At 43.7% G+C, this 25,623-nt stretch overlaps 1 protein-coding gene across 37 annotated transcripts in view; it reads left to right on the forward strand.

The window, feature by feature from the left end:
• The window catches only part of Erc2 (ELKS/RAB6-interacting/CAST family member 2), an 856,263-nt gene that overhangs the window by 694,295 nt on the left and 136,345 nt on the right, over positions 1-25,623 (forward strand). For 13 of the 37 annotated variants that reach the window (XR_383172.4, XR_001781112.2, XR_001781113.2 and 10 more), the window contains one exon: positions 680-745. The exons of 22 other annotated variants lie outside the window; for them this stretch is intronic. Coding sequence is in view for 7 of the 15 variants with exons in the window: in XM_006518939.3 (XP_006519002.1) it covers positions 680-706 (27 nt within the window). In the remaining 8 variants the exon portion in view is untranslated. Of the gene's footprint in view, positions 1-679; positions 746-1,160; positions 1,453-4,298; positions 4,303-14,713; positions 14,724-25,623 lie in introns of those variants that run through there. 2 more of the 37 variants (XM_006518940.3, XM_017315996.2) reach the window with 2 other exon arrangements.

Consider the following 25,623-nt stretch of genomic DNA (forward strand, 5'->3'; position numbering starts at 1 on the left):
TGAACACAATGTTAGATTAAGCAACATCCTTTCTGCGGGCATTTCTCAGAAATGAACGTTTATACTCTTTTTAAATTTTTTTTTATTGTAAAATCAATTGTTCAACATGTTTATACCTTTCTATATGCCAAGCACCAAATAGAGCCTGACAATTAAGACTGTAGAGTGCTAGAAACATTGTAAAATAACCACTGTGTGCTAAAGAGTGTATTCCACCTAAGCAAATCAGTTTTTTCTTTTTAATTCTCCTTCAACTTTTATTGATACTTTAAGCTTAAGAGAAATTAAGGGTATTTGATTACTATAATTACTTCTCTACTTACTTTAAGGGCTTAATCCACACTTTAGGCATATGCAATCCAGATTGCATGCTTTCCAAAAAATAATCATCTGCTAATGTAGACTAATTTTAATCTCCTAATCCAATCTTGACAGAGTCACAGCTTGAGAGGGTGGAATGTTTTTGTGTGGGGTTGCCATAGATACAAACTTGGTTATGCATTTGACAAGCCAGTGATGTGGAACTTAAATTACTACTTTTTTTTCCCTTGCTCTTTAAGATGAAACAGAAAGTGCAGATTCGTGTGCTTTTCGGTGCATGTCGGTGTGACTAACCTTCTCTTCTTTCATTCTGGCGCTCCTCCTCTCTGTGCTCCTCCCCACCTCGGGCCGGCCGCAGGATGACGAGGAGGGCATATGGGCATAGCCGGGCCTGTAAACCAAAGTTCCAGTTTTGTTTTGAGGGGTGAGAAACCATCTTTTCTATCATTTCTCTTAAAAACAAACAAAAAAAAAACACAAAAAACAAAAAAAGATTGCATTCTAGTGTTGTATTGTGTGCGTGCTCAATTGTGCTCGCTGATGTTTGTGATTGTGTCCTGTGCTTGCTACTGTGTCCCATGAGCGCAGAATGGCCGCGTGCTCTGACCATTCCCAAGAACCCAGTCCATCCCACCTTGCCTCTCCACCCCTCCATACCACCACATTGTTGCTCTGCCTTGTTGGGGCTGGGTTTAGCACGATCCAAATGTTTCTATATCATTTCAAATGTAAACTGTGCCCTTAGGATCCTTAGACACTCTTCTAAGGCATGATTGGAGACTCAAAAAGTTGACACAATTCTCCAGTGTCGGTTTGCAGCCTACTGCTTGCTTTACCAGATATACCAGTATGGTGTGACTCACGGGTCCTTCCAGTCGTGTCAGATGTTTGGCAAGGAATAAGGACAATAAAAGTATCTATCTTCATGGAGCTGAAATTGTCATCTCTAAGAAGCCTGTTGAGTGGATTGTATTGTCCCTTCTGTGGCAGTTCTGAAGAAGACATGAGGACCAAGGCATGATCATGGTGAATGGGTAACTGCAACTCTCCCAGGGAGCTAGAATGGATGTGTTGCTGTTGGAGTCTTAGTGGTATTTAATCTGTGGCTTTTATTAAAACTTGTGCTTCTAAGAGGATTTGCATTATTAATGATGTGCAACACATTTTATAGGGGGCTTTTGCTTTTTTGAAAAGCTGATCTTAGCTGTGAAGAAGACTCCTTTTATTTTACTTTGCTTTGGTTTCTGTCCTGTAATTGAGTCGGGTGTGTATATAAATACCACACAGTTAGAAATGGAACACTGAACTCTGGCTGCTGGGAATTGTTGTTCTCCAACACACCGTGAATGTTTACCACCAAGTCAGAACTCCCTGGAGTTGGTGACATGGGTATGCCATTGAACTTGATGACATTGCATATGTCATTTTGTTCAGAAGAAGGAATTGGTAGACTTTGTGCTAGGGAAATTTTTTTCTGGCCAGAAAATGTTTCACATGCAGGTCTTTGTTCTGGGATAAGCATGGAATATCACAGTGTTGTTGGGGGATCAACATTGAGACACCTCTGAATAATGAAATGTATATATTTTCTCAAAGCCTACCTTCCTATAGCATGACAGTGCAGTTCATGAAAGTTTAACCCCAAACTGGTATGATCCACCCTTGGGTGCCAGTTTCATACCATGTTACACCCCTTTGTATAAATTGATATAAGTCTCATAGATGTGGCACTTGGCTTTGGTGGTTCTGGTGGCAGGAAATAAGAATTAGTTTGGGGGTAGGACATCTGCAAACATAGTAAAGATGTCACCCATAGAGCCATGCCATGCCAGTAAAGCCTGTAGTTCCGAACTCTCATCTCTTCTTCTTCCTGAGTGAATGGGAAAGCAGCACTGGCATGAACACTCTAGATGCTGAGGGGATCAAGAGGAAAGCTTGTCAGTATGAGGAGGTGGTGACACCAAGATGTCACCAACAGCAAGAGTGAAAAACCTTAAAAGCCTGTCCGGGGAAGACATAAAGAAAAACATGACATTGGAAAGATATGACATAGGAAAGCCAATAACAGGTGTACTTACCTATAACAACATTAAATGAGACGGGTTTCTAACATTGAGAAGCAAACATGAGCCATTTACCATCATGCATGCCAAGGATGTGTAGACAAAGAACGGCTCAACAGGCTGGAGGATGATCTTTGGTGGTCTGGTACTTGGGGCTCTTTTGTGAAGTGCTCTTTTTACAAGAAGCAAATGTTAGGGTGCTAGGCTCTACTTGTATCTCTTCTGAAATGATCTACGCAGGATTCAGGACCTGCTGTTTCTTTTGTCCCTCTCAGAATAAAACCAGCTCTAAGATCCGTAGAACATCTTGTTTTACTCAAAGCAAGTGTAGAGAATAGTGTTAAGTCCCTGTCCCTTATTGCTCTTTTAAGTTCCCCAAACACTGTGCATCCCAGAAAACAACTGTCTTTAGAAAATTAGTGGATATATTATATATTATTCTATGTCAATATGCTATAGTACATTTTATAGACTTCTGGGGGAAACTGTTCACTTTCTTTAAGATTCCTTCAAACTAGTGTACTCAGATATCCTCAGGCTTTAAAGTTGTGTCTTTAAGAGTTGAAATAATGAGATGCTGGGGGAATCTTCCATTTTTGAACAGCCATCAAATGTTTCTAGTTGTATTGCCATCTCTTGGGTCTAAAGAGACACTAAATTTATAACTAAAGATGAATAATAATGGTGCATTTAGGAACTAACTGTTTTGAATGTATTGATTTATAACCCTTATAAAAGAAACATTACATCATGCTCTCTGTGTAGGCATCAGTTATATGCTTATAACAGCATTGGAGAGCTTTGCTTGAAACTGGAGTCCTGGTGCTGAAATGAATCATAATTTAGGCCAAATTGTTCTAAAATTTATAACAAATTGGAATTAGCATAACAGCCCAGCAGCTCCTCCCTCTATCGCCGCTTCTGAATGGGAGGCCCGGGCCTGATTTATTTGTGTTCCCATGATCATCCAAGAGTGGTATTTTATGAGAGCAAAGTGGACTGGGGAAGTTTGCTTTTCTAAGGAGTTTCAGTGGTCTCTAGAATTAACCTTGCTCCACCTTTAATCCTCATGGCCAGGCTTGGTTTTATCAGGCGGTGACCTTGTACTTTGAAGGACTGGATCCACTCTTAGTTTAAAGGTCTGATGTCAGTACAGTGAAATGCTTAAGATTCCCCAATGAGGGGATTCTACGGATCCATTTTGCAGTGAGTCCCACAAACTCCATAGTCAGGGCAGCATGACTCAGCATGGATTTCTGCCCCCTCTGACTGGTTGCAACTCTGTGCTTCCTTGCTCTCCCCACCTCACACCAGTTGGTAGAGCAACCCTATTTCCTTATGCCTAGGATCTACCTGGGGGGGGATGCCTTCCCAGCAAGTTGTCCTCATGGGCAATCCTGTGGTGTGTGTTTGCAATAATTGTCCTTGACTATCCCCCTCAACACATGTACTTTTAAGTGTGCAAATGTGTGCAAGAACCTGAACTCTATCATCTCCCTATTTCACAAAATCAGAAAGGGCAGCTGTTCCATTCTATATTGCTTTCCTTAGGGAAAAACCCCCTGGTGTGTCAGCCTTAGGGATGAACAAATAACTCTTCATCTCTATTGATAAGGGTGCTTTTTTAAGGATCTTATGTAGTACTCTTTGTCTGTGAACACTCAAGGAGATGGGACAGTAGGAGACCAAGTTAAGGTTCCCTGAGATCTATTGCCACATTTGCTTTGAGTTGATTGAGCTCCTGTTATCTTATAATTGAGCAGGCATTTACTTCTCAAATCATTAGAAAGGAATACCTTTCTCTGTTGAAAGCATATGTAAACTTATGACCTGATTGATACAAATATGGATGTAATTTCTGGTGTGGGATCATTATGCTAGTAAATATATTTTGATACAAATGAAGAATTGGAGCTGTGTGACATGATCCACAGATAAAACGTTCAAACATAGGCAGAGGGTTTTACACACTGAAGCAGTTGTGCAAAGGTCAGTGGAATTCCCAGCATATCAATCCTCAGGGAAGATGGAAGAACAGCGGAAGGGATGCTCCACTGGAGTGGTGGAGTTTGTACATTTCTTGATTCTCTTTGCATACAGCAGACCTGTGCTTGACCTGGAGTTGGAAAAATGGAGTGAATAGGACCAAGCCTTGCAAGAAGAGCCTTGTCTGTCCTCTTTGTCTGGGGTTTTTCTCTCCTGCCTCTTCTATGGAATACTTGCTAGTGTTTCTGTTTGGGTTAGATCTCCTATGGATACTGGGCTGGTGTAGCTGTACCCTGTACTATTGGATACTAAGACACTCGTTCATTCATTCATAAGTTCACATTCACTTACTCATCAAATAGTTAAGTTCTTGGTTACCTGCAAGGATAATAATGATGAATAAATTAAATGTGATGATCCCTGTGAATCTTACCATGTAAACAAGGGAAGTAGAACTGAAATGATTAAACACATTAATAATCATCTTGCAAATTTTCGTCATTGCTTGGGTAGACACCAGAAAAATACAGGAGGAACATATTATAGGCAGAAGTCATTGGATAAAGATATTCTGTGAGTTTCCTATAAGAAAGCAGGTTTTAAGCCACGGCTTAAAAAGGGAGAGTCAAGGTATATACCATGTGTATGTATGTTCTTAGGAAATAGTTACAGACAAGTTTAAGAGAGCTGGTAGCAGGAAAACCTTTATGAAAACCATAGCTCTTTAGTAGAGGACAAAACAGAGAGACAGGAGATGGGAAAGGGCAAGACTACATAAGGCCTTTAAGGCCAAAGAAAAAGCTCAGACTCTAGCCTAAGAAAAATGAGTAGACACTGGAAGATCTTAAGCAGGGCCATGACATAATTCAATGTTTGTTGTAGATGGAGAACAGCCTTGGCTGCTATGTAAAGGCAACATTTTTACAGCAGGAATGCAGGAGAGGCCGTTCCATCATCTGAAAGAATTGATGATGCTGACCTGGGGCAGCAGCAGTGCAGAGGAACACAAGTGTACAAGTTGGAGACAAGACCAGGAAATGAAGCCAGGAGGACTAGAAGAGGAGGTCAGAGAAAGGATGAAACTGAGAAGGCCTCTGTGGGTGTCAAAGCTACAGAGGCCTTTGGAGGGCGGAGGGCTGAACTGGGATCCGGGGCTCTCTTTTCTCCAGATGTCCAGTCACCCTAGCCAAGGCACATGGAAGCTTCTGACCTGCACTCTTTCCCGTTGGCCTGTGTAGCAGCATGAGAATCTTTGGCCTCCTGTTGCAGTGATATGCAAGCTGAGTTTAAAGCATGGCTAAAGTCCAATTTTGAGACGATATCTTCTCCAACTCTGAAGAAAAGGAGAGAACTTGATTACCAATGATTGCAAAGAAATGATGCCTCCTTGTGGTGCAGGCTGGCAATCCCAGCTACTTGGGATGCTGAAGCAGGAGGATCATGAGTTCAAAGTCATACTGGGCAACTTAGTGATTCCTCTATTCAAAATAAATAAATATATAAATAAGGACTAGGTTTAAAGCTCAGTGATAATGTGCATACTGCTATACACAAGGCCTATGTTCTTCAGCACCATACAAAACATTAACGGTAGTAATAATAATAAATAATGGGATGAGCAGATGTAGTTGGAGAGGGTATTCTGCAGGAAAAACAAAGCCCCAGAAGTTGTAGGAGGCCAGCAGGTCCCTGCTGATCTGAGAACAAAGCCACCAGGTTTCCAGCTGTCTGTCCTCAAGCATGACTCATGGGGACTGTCACTGGTGCTGGGCTTCCCACGTGGGTACGATAACTTAAGAGTTATCAATATTGTTCTGCAGAAGAAGATTTCAGCTCTCTTTGCAAGGGCCAGAGTGGGAAATACCCAGAAGCAATTTTGAAATATTACAGAATACTCATGATGATGTCTCTGCTTCCAGTTACAAAATCAATTTCTGAACAGAGAAATTTAAGCTTCATTTCTCTCCCTGTTGCTACTATCTCTTTTTAAATTATTCCTCTGGAAGCCATCTGTATATATATTTTTATTATCTATATGAGCAGTTAGTAAAGCTAATATTCAGAGGTAGAACTTCAATATCCTCTTCTCTGTCTTTGAATTCCATGTTTCATTGCAGGGGAAACGTGTCTTCATTTCGATAATGGAGACAGGTAGAGAAAAAACTGCAGTTGTTGTCCTGGAAGGGTTTAGGACTATTCACAACCTTTATATTTGTGTCACAAACCCTGTAGAGTCTACAGACCCACTGCTGTGGTTAACAGAGAAGTCCATGTGGATGTGGACACATTCCTTCAAAAGAGCATCTGTGATCCTCTCTACACATTCAGAGGTCGAGGGAAGAGCCACTCACCTCTGGTTATCATTATGACTTCTGAATGTAGGCAGGTCTGGGCTTTGACCCAGCACTGCTGAGCTAAGCTGGGTTACCTGTGCAGGTGCCTTAATGGTCTAGCTCTCTATTTCCTCTTTTGGTGGATGTTGTACACAGCTGGCAGGGCTGTGCTAGGGATCAGATAAGCTGAGCTAGGTATGGTGTCTTACCGTGCCTGGGGCTCAGTCCTAGGTAGACTGTAACTGTGCATTTTGCTCCTGCCACAGGTAAGTATAACTCTATCTGTCAGCTAAGGAAAGTGATTGACACTTTGGGGCTAGTGACTTGGGGAAGTGAAACAAAAGGCAGAAAAAAGGAGAATCAAAACTGAAAACCAATTCTTGTGAACACAGATAAACCTGAGCTACATCCATGTTTCCTAGCAGGTATGTTTATCCCACAAAACACACCGGTTTCAAATACCTTTTGTTTTTCTTATTTTGTTCTGTCATTGATACTTGAATTTTGCAGACTTTTGGGGTTGTCCATGGTTTTTACCAGGGGTTTCTTTCAAGTAAGAGAGAAATCTAACGAGTAACATGAAAAGCCAGTAAATATTTAATGAGCAGTTATGACTCAGAGAGTTGGAAGGGGGCAAAGGGCCATGATATCTCAGGCCAGCTGTCCCTGTGGTCCAATGTACTGGGCTTAGAGATGAGGTAGAAAACCTCCAGCAGGATAGAGAATACAGGACAGTCCTGCTGCGGATTTTCTGGAACTAATCAGTATTATCTGGTACCTGGCATGGTTATGCATATTGGCTTGGATGTGATCACACTCTCAGAACCTGGAAGCTGGCTAAGAACTCATAAACAAAGCGTAGTGATGAATGACCATGGGCTAGTCTTGGGAAGCAGCTGGCCGAGTATTGTGGCATTGTGCATATCCTTCTCCTGCCAGGGATGGCGCATGAGGAGCTCGCTGCCCACCCACACCCTCCCTTGCCATTTGCTTCATTGTGTGGTGGTCTGGTCTTACTTAACCTCTTTATTAATGATCTGTAAAGGGGCGTAAAGAGCAAATGAGGGGAGCCACGGATGACACTAATTTGGGAGGTGTTGGAGTGAGGTTAGAAAAATCATACAAATGGCCCAAAAAAGGGGAGGAATGTGGAGAGGGGGCGCAAATCTTGGAGGAATCCAGACGCTCACATCTGGCGAAATTAAGCTAAAATGAGTAGGTGGAATATGAAATCCTGAATTCCAAAAGGAGGAGGGGAAGCCTGCACACATTGGAAAGTCCAGCCTATAAGTGTGCCATAGGTTAGAGCAGGAGGAGGTCCCAGAGCCAGTGCTGAGAGATGTCAGGGTCCCTGTGCCCTTATTGTCTTGGTCGATACCAGAGCAATAGGTTTGATCATTTGTAACTACCCTGCTTCATTACTTTTGCCTTGTAATTAGGACCTCATACATTGTATGTGTTGCTTCTCAGAGGATCCCCAGTTCCCAGCGATGAGTAGTTTACAGAACAGAGGCCCTAGATGGGGGTAGAACTTCATTCTGTCCTGTATATTGATCTGAGTTCATCCACAGCATCAGCAATAGATTATGAGGCCAGCGTGGCATTTTCAGTGACAGCATTCTGGATTCCTCCTGGGAGGCTTGCCGATTAGGAAGATGGCAGCTCTTGTCCCTTGCCTTAGCCATTGCTGCTAGATATGCTCAGAGGTCACCTTGCAGCCCTCTGACTGATGGGCACTGTCTCAGGCTGAAGCATAGTTTTCTTTTACGTTCAGCCTCAACCCTTTCCAAGCATTTCCGCAAGCTCTCAACAAATGCGGAAGCCAGACAGCACCCACAGCAAGAAAGAAGGGCTCCGTGCTCCACTGGCTCCACCAACCGGAAAGGTGGTTTTCCCTCTGCTTCCCTGCCTCCTTGCCAGTAGTTCCCACACGAGGTACCCTCCTGCCCGTTCCTGTGACTTCATTCTGCCCTGGCACGATGCTGCTGCGAGAGGGATCTGTATTCCTTTCGCTTTGTTTTCCAGTAAATCGTGTTAATAGGAAGAACAATGGAGTACAGCAGCTGAGCCAGTCCTTAAGCCAAGTGGTTCATCCTTACAGGATAAGAGGTCTGGGTTTCAGGGCCCCATTCTAGGCAGATCCTGATCGGTGACCACTAGGACACATTTGCTTTACAGCTGGTCTTCAAGCCATTACAAGTTTTTTTTTTTTAATCATTGAAAAGAGTTTGAAGGAGGCATTCTTCCAATCCTTTCAACCTTTCGTGAAGGTTCCTGCATCCCAGGGCTGCTCTGGTTTGGTTGACACACACTGAGCATGCTCATAAATCAGGTCCTCCCTGTGAATGTGTTTGGTGGTGGTCACAGTATAGGCAACTTCAGATTCCGCCTGTCCCCAAGAAGAATCTTAGGACCTCTGACAGAGTGGCAGCGACTGCTCTCTTAGAAACATCTAGAAGAAAAATTGTTATGCTCTTTGAAAGAGAAGGGCATGTCTCTCAATAAACCTGGCAAACCCATTTAATCCAGAATAAAAAGGAAATGTCATTTGTGACTAAAGACATCTCAATGACCTTTGATAAGAGGAAGCCCCAGGCCATAGTTCCAGAGTGACAGTTGCAGTTGCCACCTGCACGGGACAGCCTGTGTTCTCTCTAGCCCTTCGTGTTTACTGCTCGATGCCTTTTTTTGTATGTAGAAGAAAAATCAGAAAGTTCAAATAAGGATTCAGAAACAAATTTTCAAATTGTCATGTAGAGAAAGTCCAAATTCTAACCTTCTCATTTTGAAGTGGGGCTAAGGCCTTGTAACATACCTTGATGGGGCCAGAAGGCCAACTCTCCAGGGTCCCAGGAGCAGCGTGTCTGGGAAGCGCTGTACCACGGTGCAGCACAGATTTAGTTCAAGCTGTGTTTCCACTCTTAGGCCTTTGAAGGCAATAATCCTAGTCCTGTGATGGTTGTCACAGAACCTTACCGCTCACCTCTCTTTCCCCGTGGATGGACTAGGATCTCTTTATAACACTGACATCTGTTTAGCTATCAGGCAGAGTGGGGAACCAAGGCCTAAGGAGCAGAGAGGACTACCACTGCCCCGCTCGCTGATCTATTCCTGGCAATGCTCTGAAGGGTCCTTGCCCCTGCTGGGTGTGAGACACACTATGGAGACCTTGAATCAGCTTGTAGTATAATTAATAGATCATATGATTGCCTAGCTCCTCCCTTGTCTACACTCTGATTTCTGACAGCTGCCATTATAAAGCAGGTCTCCTTTGCCTCATAGAACTGGTCTGTAAACTGATGCTTCTAGTCCTGGCTCTGGTGGCTGTTGGTTTTGGTTGGTTTTACGGTTTTATTTATTCTCTGTGTTCTCGTTCCTTGGCACCAGGCCCAAACTTGGGAACATGATGAAAACATGTCATAAGAAATCCTTCTCAGCCTTGTATGTCTGAGGATGGGCAACGTGCTGGGAAACTAGAGAGCGGCCTGCTTTCTTCTGAGAAGGGAGGGGCGTGGCTGTATCATTCCCATTGCCAATCGCCAGGGCTCTTCAGGCTCCCGGGCCTCAGTACAACAGGCACAGTAGAGAATTATCTTTCCCTCCTTGGAATGGAGAGTCAAAAAAGGGCAAAGGAGGAAGCACCAGAGTCCAGGAGCATCATTTGCCCCTGCTAACACAAGTCTTACGGCTGGGGAGAATTTTATAAGCCCAGTAAGGATGGCCAGTGCCCTCAAAGCAGAACTCTGAAAAACAGGAAGGACATTGCTTATAACTCAACTGATCTTGTCTTCCTAGGTCTTGTATTGAATTCGAGGGCATGGAATGTGTGGGAAAGTGGTGTTTTATCTATAGGTGACAGATGCTTAGCTTAAAAGGCTATCAAGGCAGCCTTGCTACCTTAACAGTGGGGTTGGGAAGAGCAGCAAAGCATGACACGGTGAATTGAGGGCTCAGATGCTTCTACTCAGTTCTATCATTGCAGTATCTATGCAGCCAGCAGCCAGATGGATAGGGAAAGAAGATGGTGAACTTCTAACGTAAAGTGAATTGGTAGATAGTGACACAAGAATTTCATACAAATTTCATGAGTCACAGAACGTTATTTTGATTTTCCTCCCCCATTGTTTGCTAAGCATAACTGGCTTGAACCCTGCTATCTGTAACCATTCCAAGGGCTTTCGCCTCCTCACCTGGCAGCTACCACATGGGAACAGAGAGAGGGAACTCTTTGCTCATCACCAGAGTCTAGAATCTGAGGACTGGGGATGCTGGGTTCACAACCAGGCATGTCTTTCTCCAAAGCTGCTCAGTGGGTATCTTACTTACTGCATTGGCTTCAGTTGTATCCCTCACATGACCTTTCCAGATCACTGCTTTTGGCTTGCCACCAACCCCCTTTCCCATGGGCAACTGAAGACAGGCCTTTTGTGCTGAGACCATGAAGTAAACCAAGGTTCCTATCTCCTTCCTCTCCTTCGCTAGACCCTTTCCCACTAACCACTTCATTTCCCTATTCTCATGACTTCTTCCAACACCTTTGCCTCTTCCTGCTCATCCTTTTCCATGAATAGAACAGTCATTCTGCCTGTAGAAGTTTTGGGGGATTGAAAGTGGTATCTGTGTATTCTAGAGCTTGCCCTTCATGGCTCATTATTTAATACCTTGAGTTTCAGCATTTTGATCTAGAAATGAGAAACTGGTCTTTCCCTCTCCTTCGATCTGAAGTTCTTATGAGGCTCCAATGAAATAACTGTGTGTTGTTTTCTGACACTCTAGTGCATAGGAGGGCAGTGCCAGGATGTCTGGAAGCACCAGTAAAAGGATCTTAGGATCTTACTGCCTATCTCCTATGCTGTGTTGAAACTGAGCACTCATCTACCTGTTATCCCTGCTCCACAGTGACATGTCTTGCCAAAGTGACAAATGGAAACCATCTTCCTATATATCTCCGTGTTAAAAAAATGGGTCATAGCTAATTCTCACAAGGATGAGGAAGCAGTCTAGGCAATAAAAATTATATACTCACAGGTTCCAGATTCAGTGCCTGGGCATTCACAGTAGACTAGCACCATCAGTGGCCTGTTATAATTAGGTTAGTGAAGAGGATTGGAACTTCCAGGTACTTGAGAAAGATCACCATGTTTTAAAGTTAGGAGAAATTCTAACGCATACCCTAAACCCAGCAAGATTACATAAAAGAATTCTAAAGCTGCCTTTTCCCCAGACACTGCTCTTGTTATCTCCCCTGACCCTGAATAGATACAGGAAATATTGGAAACAGCTTGTTGAGAAAGGCTGGATTGTATTTCCTTCGAAAAAAAAAAAAAAAAAAAAAAAAAAAAAAAAAAAAAAGCATGTGCACACTTGCTGGTGGTGACGCATTCTCAAGAGGTTTCAAGGAATTGTGCAAGCAGGGCATCATCAAATGACAGACCTTTGTGCTCCGTGTCGCATGGCTGCTAGCAGCTGTATCCTTCAGAAGTTGTGTGAAAGTGGGTAGGGCTCGGAGTGCAGACTTCTGAGAGAGGGTTATGGAGGCGTCGTGCTTAAGTCTTAATCTCATTGGGAAATTTTAGGGTGAAAAATGTAATTATATCTGAAATGCCCACAACCACAGCCAAAAGAATGTCTCCTCGTTGGAAGGTCCTTTGTTGATGAGATTAAAGGCTAAGCCCCTGTTCCCCTGCCTACAAATTATTCAGATTATTTGAAAAGAAATGAAAGAGGACACTGGGAGGGGAAAGAGTCACATACCACAATAGATGAGGCTTAACTAATGCCTGCATGTTTAATAATGAGCTCCACCAATATTTTTCGAGTACCTACTATGTGCAATTCAACAGAAACTAGACAAAGTCCCTTCTTTTGACTATGTTACCCAAATAACTAATATTCTTGTTTTTCTTCTTTCTTTTGTTTATTTGTTCTTTCTTTTTTCTTTCTTTCTCTTTTGTTCTTTGTGACAAGGTCTCATGTAGCCCAAGATACCCTTGTACCTATATAGCCCCAAAGCTAAACTTGAACTTCTTATCCTTCAGTCCCCATTTCTCAGGTGCTGGAATTAGCAGCATGCACTAACTTGAGGAGTAAAATCGATACTCTTAATTACTTCAAAGTAAGGATATGATCATGAGAATTCAAAAACATCCTGTTTAGTGTCAGGTGACTTCCTAATATATAAACTAGCATCAAGTAGGTTTTTAGATATCAGCTTGAAGAGTTCCACAGTTGACAGAGAGATGCATCGCCGGTGTGGCCTGAACACCAGGACTGGATGAGGAAAGGGTAAGGTACAGAGGAAGTAAGAAGAGGACAGGAAACGGCAGTAGTGTTAAGAGTGTGGGATAGTAGGAACCAACAGACCCCACTGGCATCCCATGAGCTGCATAGCCATGGATCCAGAGTCACAGCGATGAGACCTACTTGTCCTGGGTGTAAGGTAGCCTACGCCAAAGGCTCTCTTTGTCCATACAAGGCTGTACTTGCTTGTCTTCTGTCACAGCATATAAGTCTTGTCTTACCCTGAGTTGAAGAAGAGAGGTTGCATAGAGCTTCTAAGGAGGTAGAGAAGCCTGTCTAGAACTTAGTTATGTCATTTACCACCCTACCTTCTGCCACATCTTCATTCCTGTGTGACTGCTAGGAGCCATCATAGACGAAGTGTTCTGAAGACACAGCTCCTAAGCCTCGTGCAATGTCTGTCCCCACATAGGTTAATTTCTAAAAGTTTGTGCATCAGCTGACTCACAATGAGTCAGCTGGAAAATCAAATAATGAGATAGATATATACATATAAGTAATTGTGCACCATATATCTCATGTAATACACATAGTATAGTATAATGTATATTAAGCATTGTGCTAAGCACTCCATCTAACCAACAAAAGCCTATGTCACCTTATTAAAACTCTAATTGTGGAAGGGCTGGGGCAGGGGGTATAAAGTAAGATGATAGTTAACAGTGTAGTGGGGCAAACAGTAGCACAGGAAGAAGACTTTTTGATCTCCAGCCCAGATATTTTAGAACTAATTTTGCTTAATTAAAAACTACAAAAACAAAACAGGTAGGGGATCTAGTATTGCTTTAACGAGGTTGTTTTGTGAACGGGATCCTTTAAACCATGTACAATCGCTAGGGCTGTGAAGGCAACATGCTAACTGCACTGAGAAGTGGGAACCTTTGAGAAGGTTCCAAAGGTGGCTGCTGGAGTCTTTGAAGGACTTTAGAGAGGGTAGTGTAAATTATTTGTTATGCTTGCTTTCAGTTAAAACAAGAGTTTCCTCTATGCTGAACCCTGCTCTGTATGTACAAACACAGTAAGTGCCTAGGTCAGCCATTCTTAATTCTGAGATTCTTTGCCCTGGCTAAAATGACCAAATTATACCACACAACAGCTCTTGAAGCCCCGTAGTCTGATGCTTAACGTCCAGCTTCAGAAATAATAAGGGCAACTTCCCTGAGCCATTACCCTGCCACATAGTTTACATTTGTTATGTACCAACTTATTACCTCTAACAAACTCACGAGGCAGACCTTCTTAGCAGTTCTAATTTCAAGATAACTGGACCCTAGGGAGTTCATGAAAGTTGTCCCCAGGAAGCTGCAGAGAGCGAACAGTGGAGCTGGTTTCTATAATGGAATGCAGTATTCCAGGTTTATGATCTTTGTGCTATTAACAATCAGGACCAGATACTTCTTGGTCTTGCATAAGGTATATTGGGGGATCCTTAAGAGCATCCATGAGTCTCTGGATACTGGATCCTAGTAGCATTCCTTCCTCCCTCCCCCACCCTCATGCAACAATGAAAACTGATTCCAAAGACTGCTGAATGTTCCCTTGTGGGCAAAGTCACCCCCAATTGAAAATACCATACCTACTTATAGAAGCAATGTACATGCATGTCCTAGAAGAATTCTTGGAATTCACTTAGACCGTTGAACTTTGGTCTACTAGCTGAAGCCACTTCATACACTTTATATCCAGGAAGCCAGCCGCTTCGCTGTTCAGCAGAAGGGTAACTTCCGTGTAGAGCCGAGGAAGGGAGGGAAGCTTTCTGAATACACTGGGGTATAGTGTACATACTAGGGCATGGTGAATGGAATGCTAATCAGGGTGTATTGTTGGGTGGAGGTGCAGAGAGTGGAGTGATGTTCTAAAGAGGGAGACACCTGACACAAGAGCATAGCAGATCCTAGCCCCTGCTGCAAGCAATGACTGGGGCATCCAGAGCCTTCACAGGTCTGGTTTAAATCCCACTCCAACACTAGCTGTTCTCAGAGCCTAGGCCATGTATTGAATTTAAGTGGCCTCTGTTTCTTCTCCTATAAAATATAAATGATAGAATGTTAGTTTCTACCTTACAATAGAGATAATAGTCCCTAAAATCATTATCTGATATATCCTATAGACTTCTATCAAGTGTCTTGCCCACTGGGCCTGAAAATGGGGTCTAGGCTTAGACTGCCCATGTGTAAACCCAGTCTGGCTATGTATTCTCTGTGGGATCCTGACAAAGCACCTCAGCCTGTAAGAGACTCTAGCCTCTGGGTCCTCATGCCCAGGCCCTATCTCCCAGAGGTAATCTTTGTGGGCCATGACATAATCATGAGCTCACTGCCCAGTGCTGAGCAACAGAAAACCTTGTTAGCATTTGCACCAGGAGGGTGCTTCACTTTAGCATCTTTCCTTGCCATGGCTACCACAGCAAAGTACCAAAAACTTTGATCAAGATGTGGACAGAGTGGTGTCTCCTAGTGCTGAGAGGATGTCTCTCTGTCCTGTGTTCCCTAGATTTCTGGTGGCTTGAGGGCAATCTCCTCTGTTGTTCTTTAGCTTGTAGCCTCTCATCCTTGGCTCTACCTTCATCTTCTCATGGAACCCTTCCTGGGCCTATGCGCCACATCTTTACCCGGCTCCAGAAACGCTCCTTATGTACCTAAAAAGTAAAGTCACTCTGAAATTCTGCAGGCTCTGCCTAGGTGTATTGTTATTATCTCCAGTGTTTATACAGAATAAAGTGGGGTGGAGCCAGCTGAGTGGGAATTTGGCATCTGCTCATGGGGCCTCATTTCTCCATCAAGAATTGCCTCTCTCCATCAAACAGGGACCTGCTGCTAACGTTTTCAAAAGATCCCTGTGTTGTGAGCTTTGAGCAAACTTGATCTTCCAGGTTTAACTTAAATATTGTTTCCATTTTGAAGCTTGTCATGTGGGTGTACCACAAAGCACATTTGCTTTCCACACCCCCAAGCCCAGGGTGGAGGTATGTATGCAGTAACAGAATACCAGGAAGAAAGAGGGAGCTTGAAATGTATCCCGACCTCTAGGCCTGTGCAGAGACAAAGCAGGATGTAAGTAAAACCATTACTTCTCCCTCCTGATCAAAGGCAAGATGCTATCCCTGCCCCCTTCCCCACCACCCAGAAAGCAATTAACACAGCCTGGCGGCTCCTTGGTGGTGATGGTGATTCTCAGCTCAGGACCAGTTCTGACTCATGGGAGTTGGAGGGGGGAGGGGAACCCTGTGTGCTCAGGTTGAAAAAAAATGCAGGTTTACATATAGAATATATTATACAGTTCTGGTGGAGGAGCAAGCACACCAACTTAACATGTTGACAGATGACTCCCTTCATTGGCCTTTGGTGCCAAGTGAGATCAGAATTTAGCAGCAGAGCCTAAAAGGTTAACACTGTAGGAATCAAGTAGCCTCCAATAGATTTGGCATCCACAGGTAATCTTGTTAGATGTAGATTCTGATTCCTCTGGGGCCCAGGTGCAGCCTAATGGTCTGCATTTCTGCTGTTTGCCCAGGTAGACTTGCCAGAGTTAGAGAGAAGGAGAAAGAGGTGGCAAAGTCAAAAGCCAAAGGCCCAGTTAGATCAGTGTGTCCTTTGCTTCTCTAGCATCTTGCTCCCAGGTGACATTCATGCTGATGTGAGGACCACACTCTTAATGGCAAGGGTGTATATCAGGAAAAACTATGAAAGGCTGATGAAAGCAGTGAGGCCAAGCTAGGAGATGAGCATCTGGTACAATTTAGAACCCAGCTTATGGTTTGCAGAGTAGCCACACTGCATACCGTAACCGGCTACAAACAGAAACGAAGCAGCAGCAGCAGCCAGGGGCAAGCATCTATCCTTCAGAAACAGGTTCCTTGCTTTCTTCGTCTTAAAATCCTGGGAGTCACTGGGGGTATTTCTGTCTGCTTTCTTTACTTAGCCAAAAGGAAAAATCATTAAAGAACTCAAAAACACCACTTAAATCCTAACAACATTTTGTCATAGTCTGCCTGCTGTTCTGGTCCTGCCTCTAAGAACGAAGAGGCCACCACAGCCTTCATACAAGCCTGGCCCCTTGACATGTGATCTTCAGGGACTGGAGGGGGCTTCATTTACACTGATGTTTGACAGGCAAAGCCAAGACTCTTTGCCTTTGAAGATGAAGAAATATTTCAGCTCCTTTGAGGATACCAGGCCACCAGAACAGCCACTTGTAGATGGCCTGAAGGTTGATGCAGGAAGGGAGCTTAGCCTGAACTTATCCTTGCTCTTGAATTCCTCTGCCAAAGGGGTTGCCATTGCAGAAAATAAGCTCCTCTTTCCTCTGGGCTCTTCTGCCCTGCGCAGCACCAGAGGCAGATCCCAGGGGGCTGCACATGGTTAAGATCTGGTTTGTAGGATCTGGCTTTTCAGAGCCCTCTTTGTTTTGTTCTATTTTAAAATATAGCAAGGTTGCCTGCATTCCAAATCTTCCTTGCCTGCACTCTATAATGAAAAGCATTTCCTTCCTGCCCATCCACAGTAAAGAAAGAGTGGGCTGAATCTTGTATATACTGGGTTGAGTCGTGAGTTTGGTAGACTTGTTTTAATTGGCAGTGGGGTTGGGGGAGGGGCATGCTTTCCCCTCTTGAAAAGACCATTTGCTTTATTCTTTCAGTATGTATTGATCGTCTACTGTGTGCCGAATCTAAAGGGCTTCCGTCTCTGTCTTTCTGGTCAGAATTCACCTCCAAGGCTGTCTGCCAGTGATTTTATGTTTCTCTTCTGCAGTGTAACAGGCCCCTGCTGATCAGTACATGTGCCCTTTGTGTGCATCTACAACACATGTATGAAGCATTTACCACATTGTATAATGCAGGTTCCTGGGAGTTTGTATTTTTCTCCTCACAGCTCCTCTGGGTAACCATTCTACTTCAGAGTGGTTAGTTGGACCCACCTCAGTGTTTTCTAGTGGGCACAAAAAGTGGTTCTAGCATTGTAAGGACATCCCTCTGCCAACGCAGACTTCACTGTCCACAGTAACTAGACATTTACATTGTCATTCTTGGTGTGACAGTTATGACTGGAGGAAGCACTTTTTTACGTGCATTTTAGGCATATTTGCAAGCATTTCTTCGGAACGGAGACCCGGGATTTTGATGCTGCATGTGAGATGGATCTGATCAACTGATGAGAGCATGGTTGTTTGCCAGTGAGAAGAAGCATTCTGATTGGCATCTCGAGGTTCTCAGCCCATGCTGTTCTGCTGGGATCAAGCCAGGATCCATACCCACCCCTTAGATTTAGACCCCACTGGGTGACACTAGTCAAACTTCATACATAAAAACTTTAAATTTATAACACTTAAATGCCTTAAAGTGCTATAGACTTCCTTGAAGAAAAATTAGAAAAGAGAAAATAAAGAGGATTTCTCTGATAAATGCTTTTTAAAACTCTAAATTGAACTGAGCTTCAGTCGCCCAAGGGAAGGAGAAAGGCTCATTATTTTGGGGGTAAAACAAACAAACAAAAAAACAAACAAACAAAGGTCCAAGCTAAGCCAGATCCAGAAATGACCAAAAAATTAACAAGCAAATATTGTGTTCTATGCTGGCATGGATTTTGATTCAAATCTTAAATGCAGTATTTAGGGAGTATTCAACAGGATGTAAAGATTCTCTCCAACAGCCTCTACCTTTTGGTTATTTGGTCAAAACTCAGCCATGCATGGTGTGCAGGGACTTTGCAAATAGAATGAAAATCTCATTTTAATGCCATTAAAGAATTAAGGAACTAGACTGTTTTTCAAACCAAGTATTCAGAATCATTTAAGTAGTCATTAACACTATAAAGTAGAGGAGGCAGTTGAAGCTGAGGGTATATGCTCAGTGGGAGAACACATGCTCTACAATTACTAAAGCCTGGATTTCATCCATAGCACTGAAGGAGAAAATAACATGGAACAGGAAAGCAGAAAGGGGTACTGTGGAAGGGCAAAGAAGAGAGGTACAGAAGAAAAAGAGGTCAGAGAATTCCAAGCGAGGAAGAAAAAGCCCCTCGAGAAAGGGGCCCTAACCAGAGGCTGTGGGTGGCCTCTAGAAGTTGAGGACTCTAGGCCAACCACCAATTCCCAAAAGTCCTGTGACCACGTGGAGCAGACTGTTCCCAATGACCTGAAAGGTCTGGAAAGTAGAATCATTCTCTGAGTTCCAGAAAACATGACAGTCTGGCTGACACCTTGCCTTTGGCCTTGTGAGACCCAGAACAAACAAATAGCTGAGCCACACTCTGCCATATTTCTGTCCTACAGAACTCGGGAGTGGATGATAAATGGTGGGGTGGCCGTGTTAAGATCCTCACTCTGTGGTCATTTCTATGACAGCAACAGCAAAGTAATGCACATGGTTGGCTTAGCATCTTAGTGTTCAGTAGAGCCGAGATAGGTGGTGAGATGATCTGGAACCTTTTCGTTCTCTCTAGCTCCTAAAGAAAAGCAATATGTCTAAGTGTGGCCAGCATGGTAGGGGCTAGAGTGGGTGCTTTCTGTACCTTATTATTAATAGTAGCCCTAGAAGAGCTGGTGCTTTTAAATTATTATTTTGTTATTATTTATTATATTATTATTATTATGTTTAACTAGTAAGGGTTGTGAGGTTCATAGAGGTTAGGTCCCTAAGATAAGTGACAGGACTGTGACTCAGGCTTGCATCTGTAGGACATCACACTTAGGCTTCAAAGGTGAATACAGTAACCACCCCAGTAAACATATTAAACTATTGCAAACACTCGCCATCAAGAATGCCTTTCGTCATGTAAAACCTTTGGCCCTGTTTTAATGCCCTTGGAATATTATACCATCATATTGTGAACAAGGAGGGAAAAGATTTCTAAGTGAGATGGTCAAAGAAACCTAGAATTCCCACTTCCCTCCCCAGATCTTCCAGTTGTAGATAGTACACATTCAGGTTTCTTCCCCATTCCTTGGGCTCTAGACTGTGTCAAAGATTATGACTTCCTCACACCAATCACTTAATTCCAGGGGTAAAAGCTGAAATAGAGACATGTTTATACCTTGGACATAGCATCAGGAGCCAAAAGGAATGTCAATTGAAATAATTACCCAAAATTACTATCATTTTATCTCACGGGGTAGGATATTGCTGTGCTGGTGTAACCTCAGTTGTCCTTATAAGAATATCATCTTACATTCATCCAGGGAAGGTGTGAGCACATGCCATGCTCCTCCTTGTTCTCAGTCATTCATGCATTTAAATGTATTTAAATATAGGAACTGGGCTTTTGTACTATCTATACCACAGTTTGCCCTGGAAGGTGAGTATATACAGTGATGAATAAAATGAGCTATTAAAGGACAGCTAGAAAAGCTAACACTTGCAGATCAGTGCTGGGGGGCATCTGGATGCCAGAGTTGAGCCCCCCCCCCCCCCCCGCAGCTGAAGGTAAAAGGAAAATAAGTGTTGTTCAGGTTCATAGAAGGTAGAGAGGAATGTCATCATGATCTGTATAGTGTGTGTGTGTGTGTGTGTGTGTGTGTGTGTGTATAATGGAAGCATAAAAATGTCCATGAACAACATATCTATGCAAAAGAGACAGAATGGCCAAGGCCAAAGAAAACAAACAACTTACAAAAAGCTCCAAGCTAAACTCCTGTCAACTCCAGCAATAACAAAAGCCAGGCTCATAATGTGTGTGTTGTGTTGACATGAATTTTGATTCAATTTTTAAACGCATTCAGTCAAGGGTAGCAGGAAGAATTCTAAAGATGTTATGTTCCCAGTTCCTTTGAGGATGAACAGCAGAAAAGTGTTCTACTATTTAGAAGAGAATGAGTTTCCATGTAAGGCAGTATGCAACAAGACACTGAGCAGTTGCGTGAATCTAGAGTTGGTACTTCAGAGCAATTCCTCTGGTGGAGAGAATCAGGGTTGATGCTGGAGAACTAGCAGATGCAAAGACCACTGAGACCATGATGTATAAAGGGTATGTTGTATTAGTACAGAGAAGACAGCAGGACAGCAGAGATACCTGCGAAGAAGGACCAGTGAGCTTTGGATGTTATGAGGTAGGAGGAAAGAGTCCGCGGCATCATCGAGCAAACAGGTCTTCCTTCTAGGGCAAGGCGCAGCACTGTAGTTGACTTCTTCCAGATCAGAGCAGGTTACTCCTCTAAGGTGGTTTCAGTGTGATGACAGAAGAACAAAAGCTTTCAAGGAAACAAAGCAGAAATCCTCACGGAAACGGGGGATGAACAGTTTCAAATGGCGGAGGCTTTCCATGCCCTTATTTTCTTTGGTGAAGGTTGCTCACCCTCAGAGGGAGGCAGGTGCAAAGTGTTCTGTGGGCCTCTAGTAGGGTCAGACCAGTTGTAGTCTGTCTTATGTGACCAGAGGCATGGCGATGTCTCGACAGGTGTTCTGATTCTTGGCTTGATGTGTCACAGCAGAGTTCGCAGTCAGCTGGAGTCAGCAGGTCAGCAAGCTTGGTGGGCCTCGCTTGGTTGCACACCTGTGGCCGCTATAACCCATAGCTAAGCTTTCTCAGGTACTTAGATAGTTCCCAATATTGTGACACGGTGTGGGGGGTGGAGCACTTCATGAGCCTGTGCACAAAATGCATTTGGTGTGTAATAGTGCTATACAGCTGTCCCCTGCCTGTTAGTTTTCTTTCCCTCTTCTGATGCTAGCTGCTGGGTTTTCTTCAAGAGATTCTGTTTGGGCTCTGCAGTTCTAGAATTTATCCTGCATCCAGTTCTGTGGTGCTGGCTCAATTGTAGTCTACTTTCTCTAGGTTTTCTTCCTCCCAGAATGATATTAGGTCTTTCATGATTACATCAATGATATACTCATGACAGTGCTTGACCACTAAGTCTCAATTCTGCAGTAGTCTTTGGGATTGGAAGGCAAGATGAGAAAGCATGGAGTGTTGTAGGCTATAGGTCTACAGCAGGAATAGGAATCTACCTGAGGATAAACATAAAAGAAGAGGGAAGTCAACAAGGGTAATTAGAGACAGACACAGATTTTGAGAGATGTCATCTAAGACCCTGAATTCTTTCAGAGCCCAATTCAACCTACTTCTCAATGATTTGCCCACTGAGGCCAATTAGGCACCATTTACCAGAGCCCAGTGTAGATCTGGAAGTGGGTCTGGAAGAATAGAAACTGCATCCATAATTAAGTCCTAGTTCAAGTCCGTTTGTTTGCTGGCATGCATGGGGAAAGTTACACCTCAGAACTATAGAGGAAAAATGTAGCATGGTATAGCCATACTGATAATGATGATAAATATGATTCCATTGGAGGGGTGTTTCCCCTACATCGATGTTTCCTAGCACTTTACATAGCATGCACCTTACCATGATTGCATGGCATTTCCCAACAACCAAACCGTCCCGACAGGTGAAGAATGGAGGACAGGGCCACAGAATGCAGTAGTTACCTCCCATGAAAGCTGTCATTCCACCATGAATTAGCTCAATGAATCCCTTAGTCTGATGCCCTCTCGAGTGAGTTATTTGTCCAGCACTCCAGACTTTTGGACCACGCCACACTCCTTTTCATTACCGTCTGTCCCACTTGTACTCATAAGCCATTTTTAAGCTGTAGCTCATATATCTAAGCCAGTGCTTCTGCAGGGAGAGGGCTGTGCTTGCCATGTACACTCATTCCAGCTTCTGCATGGCCCCAAGCCATTGTAAATGAAACTAGCTTCCACAGTCTAACCAAGTTCCCTGCAGATTCCCAAAAGGAGAGGCTGGGTTGGCTTGAAGCTGGCAAGGACTTGGGCCCATATATCTGTTGCAGTAAAACAATCTCAGGGGTCCCTGGTTTGCAGTGTTGACTAGATGAATCTAACCACGTCGAAGGCTGCTTCTTTGGAGATGGACTTCCCCTTTGCTTTGACCAGTCTAGCTGTAGAACCTCTCAGACTCAGGGTTAGCGTGGATGATGATGTCTTGGTTTCTGTTGACATCCTTGTCTCTCCTGAACTCTCAGGTGCCACTTTACATACAGAAAGAACAGCCTGTACAGTGGAGTTATAAGGAGCTTGAAATAGAGTTCCAGATTCATCTTTACGTGTGCTTTGAACATGTTTTCCAGAGGTTGGTTTTTTTAATTTGTATTTGTTTGTAAAACATAAGCATAACAGCAAAAGCCCCCTTGTCTGCTAGCACCAAACCCCAAAGGGAAGAGCTTGGCCAATCATCTGACAGAGACACACTTGCCAGCAGAGAGCAGGTTTTCCTGTAGGTTTCCCATGACTGACAGACATCCTGGTACCCCTGGCCAAGCCATCACTCTGCCCACATGTTTTCCTGTGTACAATCTAGACCTTATTGTCCCATGCAGTGCCTTGGGCCGTCAGGAAAGCATAGTCTTGCAGGTTCACCTCTAAAAACTAGATAAAGGCTGGGCAGTGGTGGCGCACGCCTTTAATCCCAGCACTTGAGAGGCAGAGGCAGGTGAATTTCTGAGTTCTGGTCTACAGAGTGAGTTCCAGGACAGACAGGGCTACACAGAGAAACCCTGTTTCAAAAAAAAAAAAAAGAAAGAAAAGAAAGAGAGAGAGAGAGAGAGAGAGAGAGAGAGAGAGAGGGGAAGAAGAAAAAAGAAGAGAAGAGAAAAGAAAGGACTAGATAAAGAAGCCTTGCCATCCAGCTCCTACCCCGTGTCCCATAAAGAGACGCAGGCCCAGGGTAACTAACTGGATTTTTCTTTTCAATAAAAGCCAAGAATTCACATTTATCTGTTAAATCTTATATTTAAAAAAAAAAAAAAAAAGAACACTGATTTGGATTCTTTTAAACACTGTTCAGGCCCATGCGCCTATGTGCCAGGAACAATCATAGACCTTTAATTGACAGCCTCTGTCTTAAATGCTAGCCAGGACTGTGGTAGGAAGTGTCTGAATGGTGACCACATAAACAGATCCTGTAACAAGGATGCAACACAAGCAGTTGGCAGTGGCAAAGTGTGACCCAGGAAGCACCACGAGGGCAGTGTGGAACAGGGCAGGAAGGTAAAGGCAAGCAATGAAGGGAAGTTGTTAAATCCTAATAGGTACATGGCTGATACCTGCTGATGAGCCTGGTGGGAAGTTCTAGAGGACTTGTGCAGTGGCCTGAGCATCATCCATCAGAAGACTGGGGAGCCTGGATGCACATTTTCTCCTCCTCCTGTCAGTTCCCTGGCTGAGCTCTGTTCTTGGAGCAGAGGATAGACAAGGAGACGAGTACCTTCGGTGTCAGGAGAAAGACTGAAGGGAGCAAATTTAGCAGTGCACTATGTGTTTTCAAAATGTCCTTGCACCGTGGCATTAGAGGCAGGTGACAAAGGTCCTCACACTAGCTTCAATCTGAACCATCACATGTGGCTTCCGACATATGTCTCTGGTCTTTTTTTCTGTGCCAAAGCAGAAGCTGGAGCAGAAAGATATGGGAGCTCCTGGCAGGAATGGCATTGCTGGGTTTGCCTCTCAAAACTCTGCCTGTCAATCACAGAAAGCTCTGCAGTGCTGCACTGGCCTTCAGTATCTTCCATCAGGGTCTCTGGGGACAACCCTGCACCCGTTTTCTTCAGAGTGGTTCAAATTGTTTTATGTCTTCTTAGCTGCCAAGTACAATGTCATGAGCAATAAATAAATAAATTGTTGGCCTATATGGAAAGCATATTTTGTCCAGATGCGTCCTTGAAACTTCAGCCTAAAACACCAAAGTCAGATTGGAAACTATGCTCTAAAAACTTCAGGAAAGTGGGATCAACCAGAAAAGCAATTTGATTGGCAGGTGCTACTACCCAGCACCCGATCTGTGTCCCACTGACGAGCCAGGACATCTGTCTTCTAAAACACTGAGATTGTACATGCTGAGTGTGGGTGGCCCAGCTGCATGGCCTGACTCAAACTGGAAGTGAAGCCTTGGGCATTGCTTAGCTGGGGCCCTGAGACCTGTGAGTTCCTTGGCCACCTTCTGAATATCAGGAGTGGAGTATGCCTTCCTTAGCCACTGGACTCAGTTCAGCAGCTTTCTCTGGGGTATAAGACTTTCTCAACTGTGTTGATTTTCCTGCATGCAGAAGGTAAGACCATTGGGATATGTAACCAGGAGTGAGAATGGCTCAAAGCCAGGAAGAAAGGTAGACAGCCCTAAGATCATGTGTACCCTGGGGGACAGAGGTAAATCAACAGGCAGGGCATCCAAGAGAGGAGTTGTAGCCTGGGTAACAAAATCACCGCACAACACTCGCCACAGTCGACTGGATTTGCCTGTGTCAGTTGGCCATCAATACTTCAAACATCCCTCTTTATTGCCTTTTAAGTGATGAGCTTAGAAAAAGTTGGATAGGCTAGAGATGAGGGCGCATACAGATGGAAATTCCTCTCAACACCCCTAAGCCCCTCTCCTACCATGTGACTGTGCACATTCTCAAGACTCACACAAATGAGTGTGTACATCCATGCATACATACACACACTTGGTTTTTATAAGATTTAAACTGTGCTACAAAAATTAGTTATAAGTGTCTCTTGTATAGTCCTGTATTATGGGTGTCTTTTCACATCAATGCAGTCTTGGCTATTGCTTAAAGTGCTGTTTTGATAGGTTACCAGCAATCCCGTAACATTTTTCAGGTGTCTTCT

Source organism: Mus musculus, chromosome 14, assembly GCF_000001635.26.
Source record: "Mus musculus strain C57BL/6J chromosome 14, GRCm38.p6 C57BL/6J".
In the NCBI taxonomy this organism is placed as follows: Eukaryota; Metazoa; Chordata; class Mammalia; order Rodentia; family Muridae; genus Mus; species Mus musculus.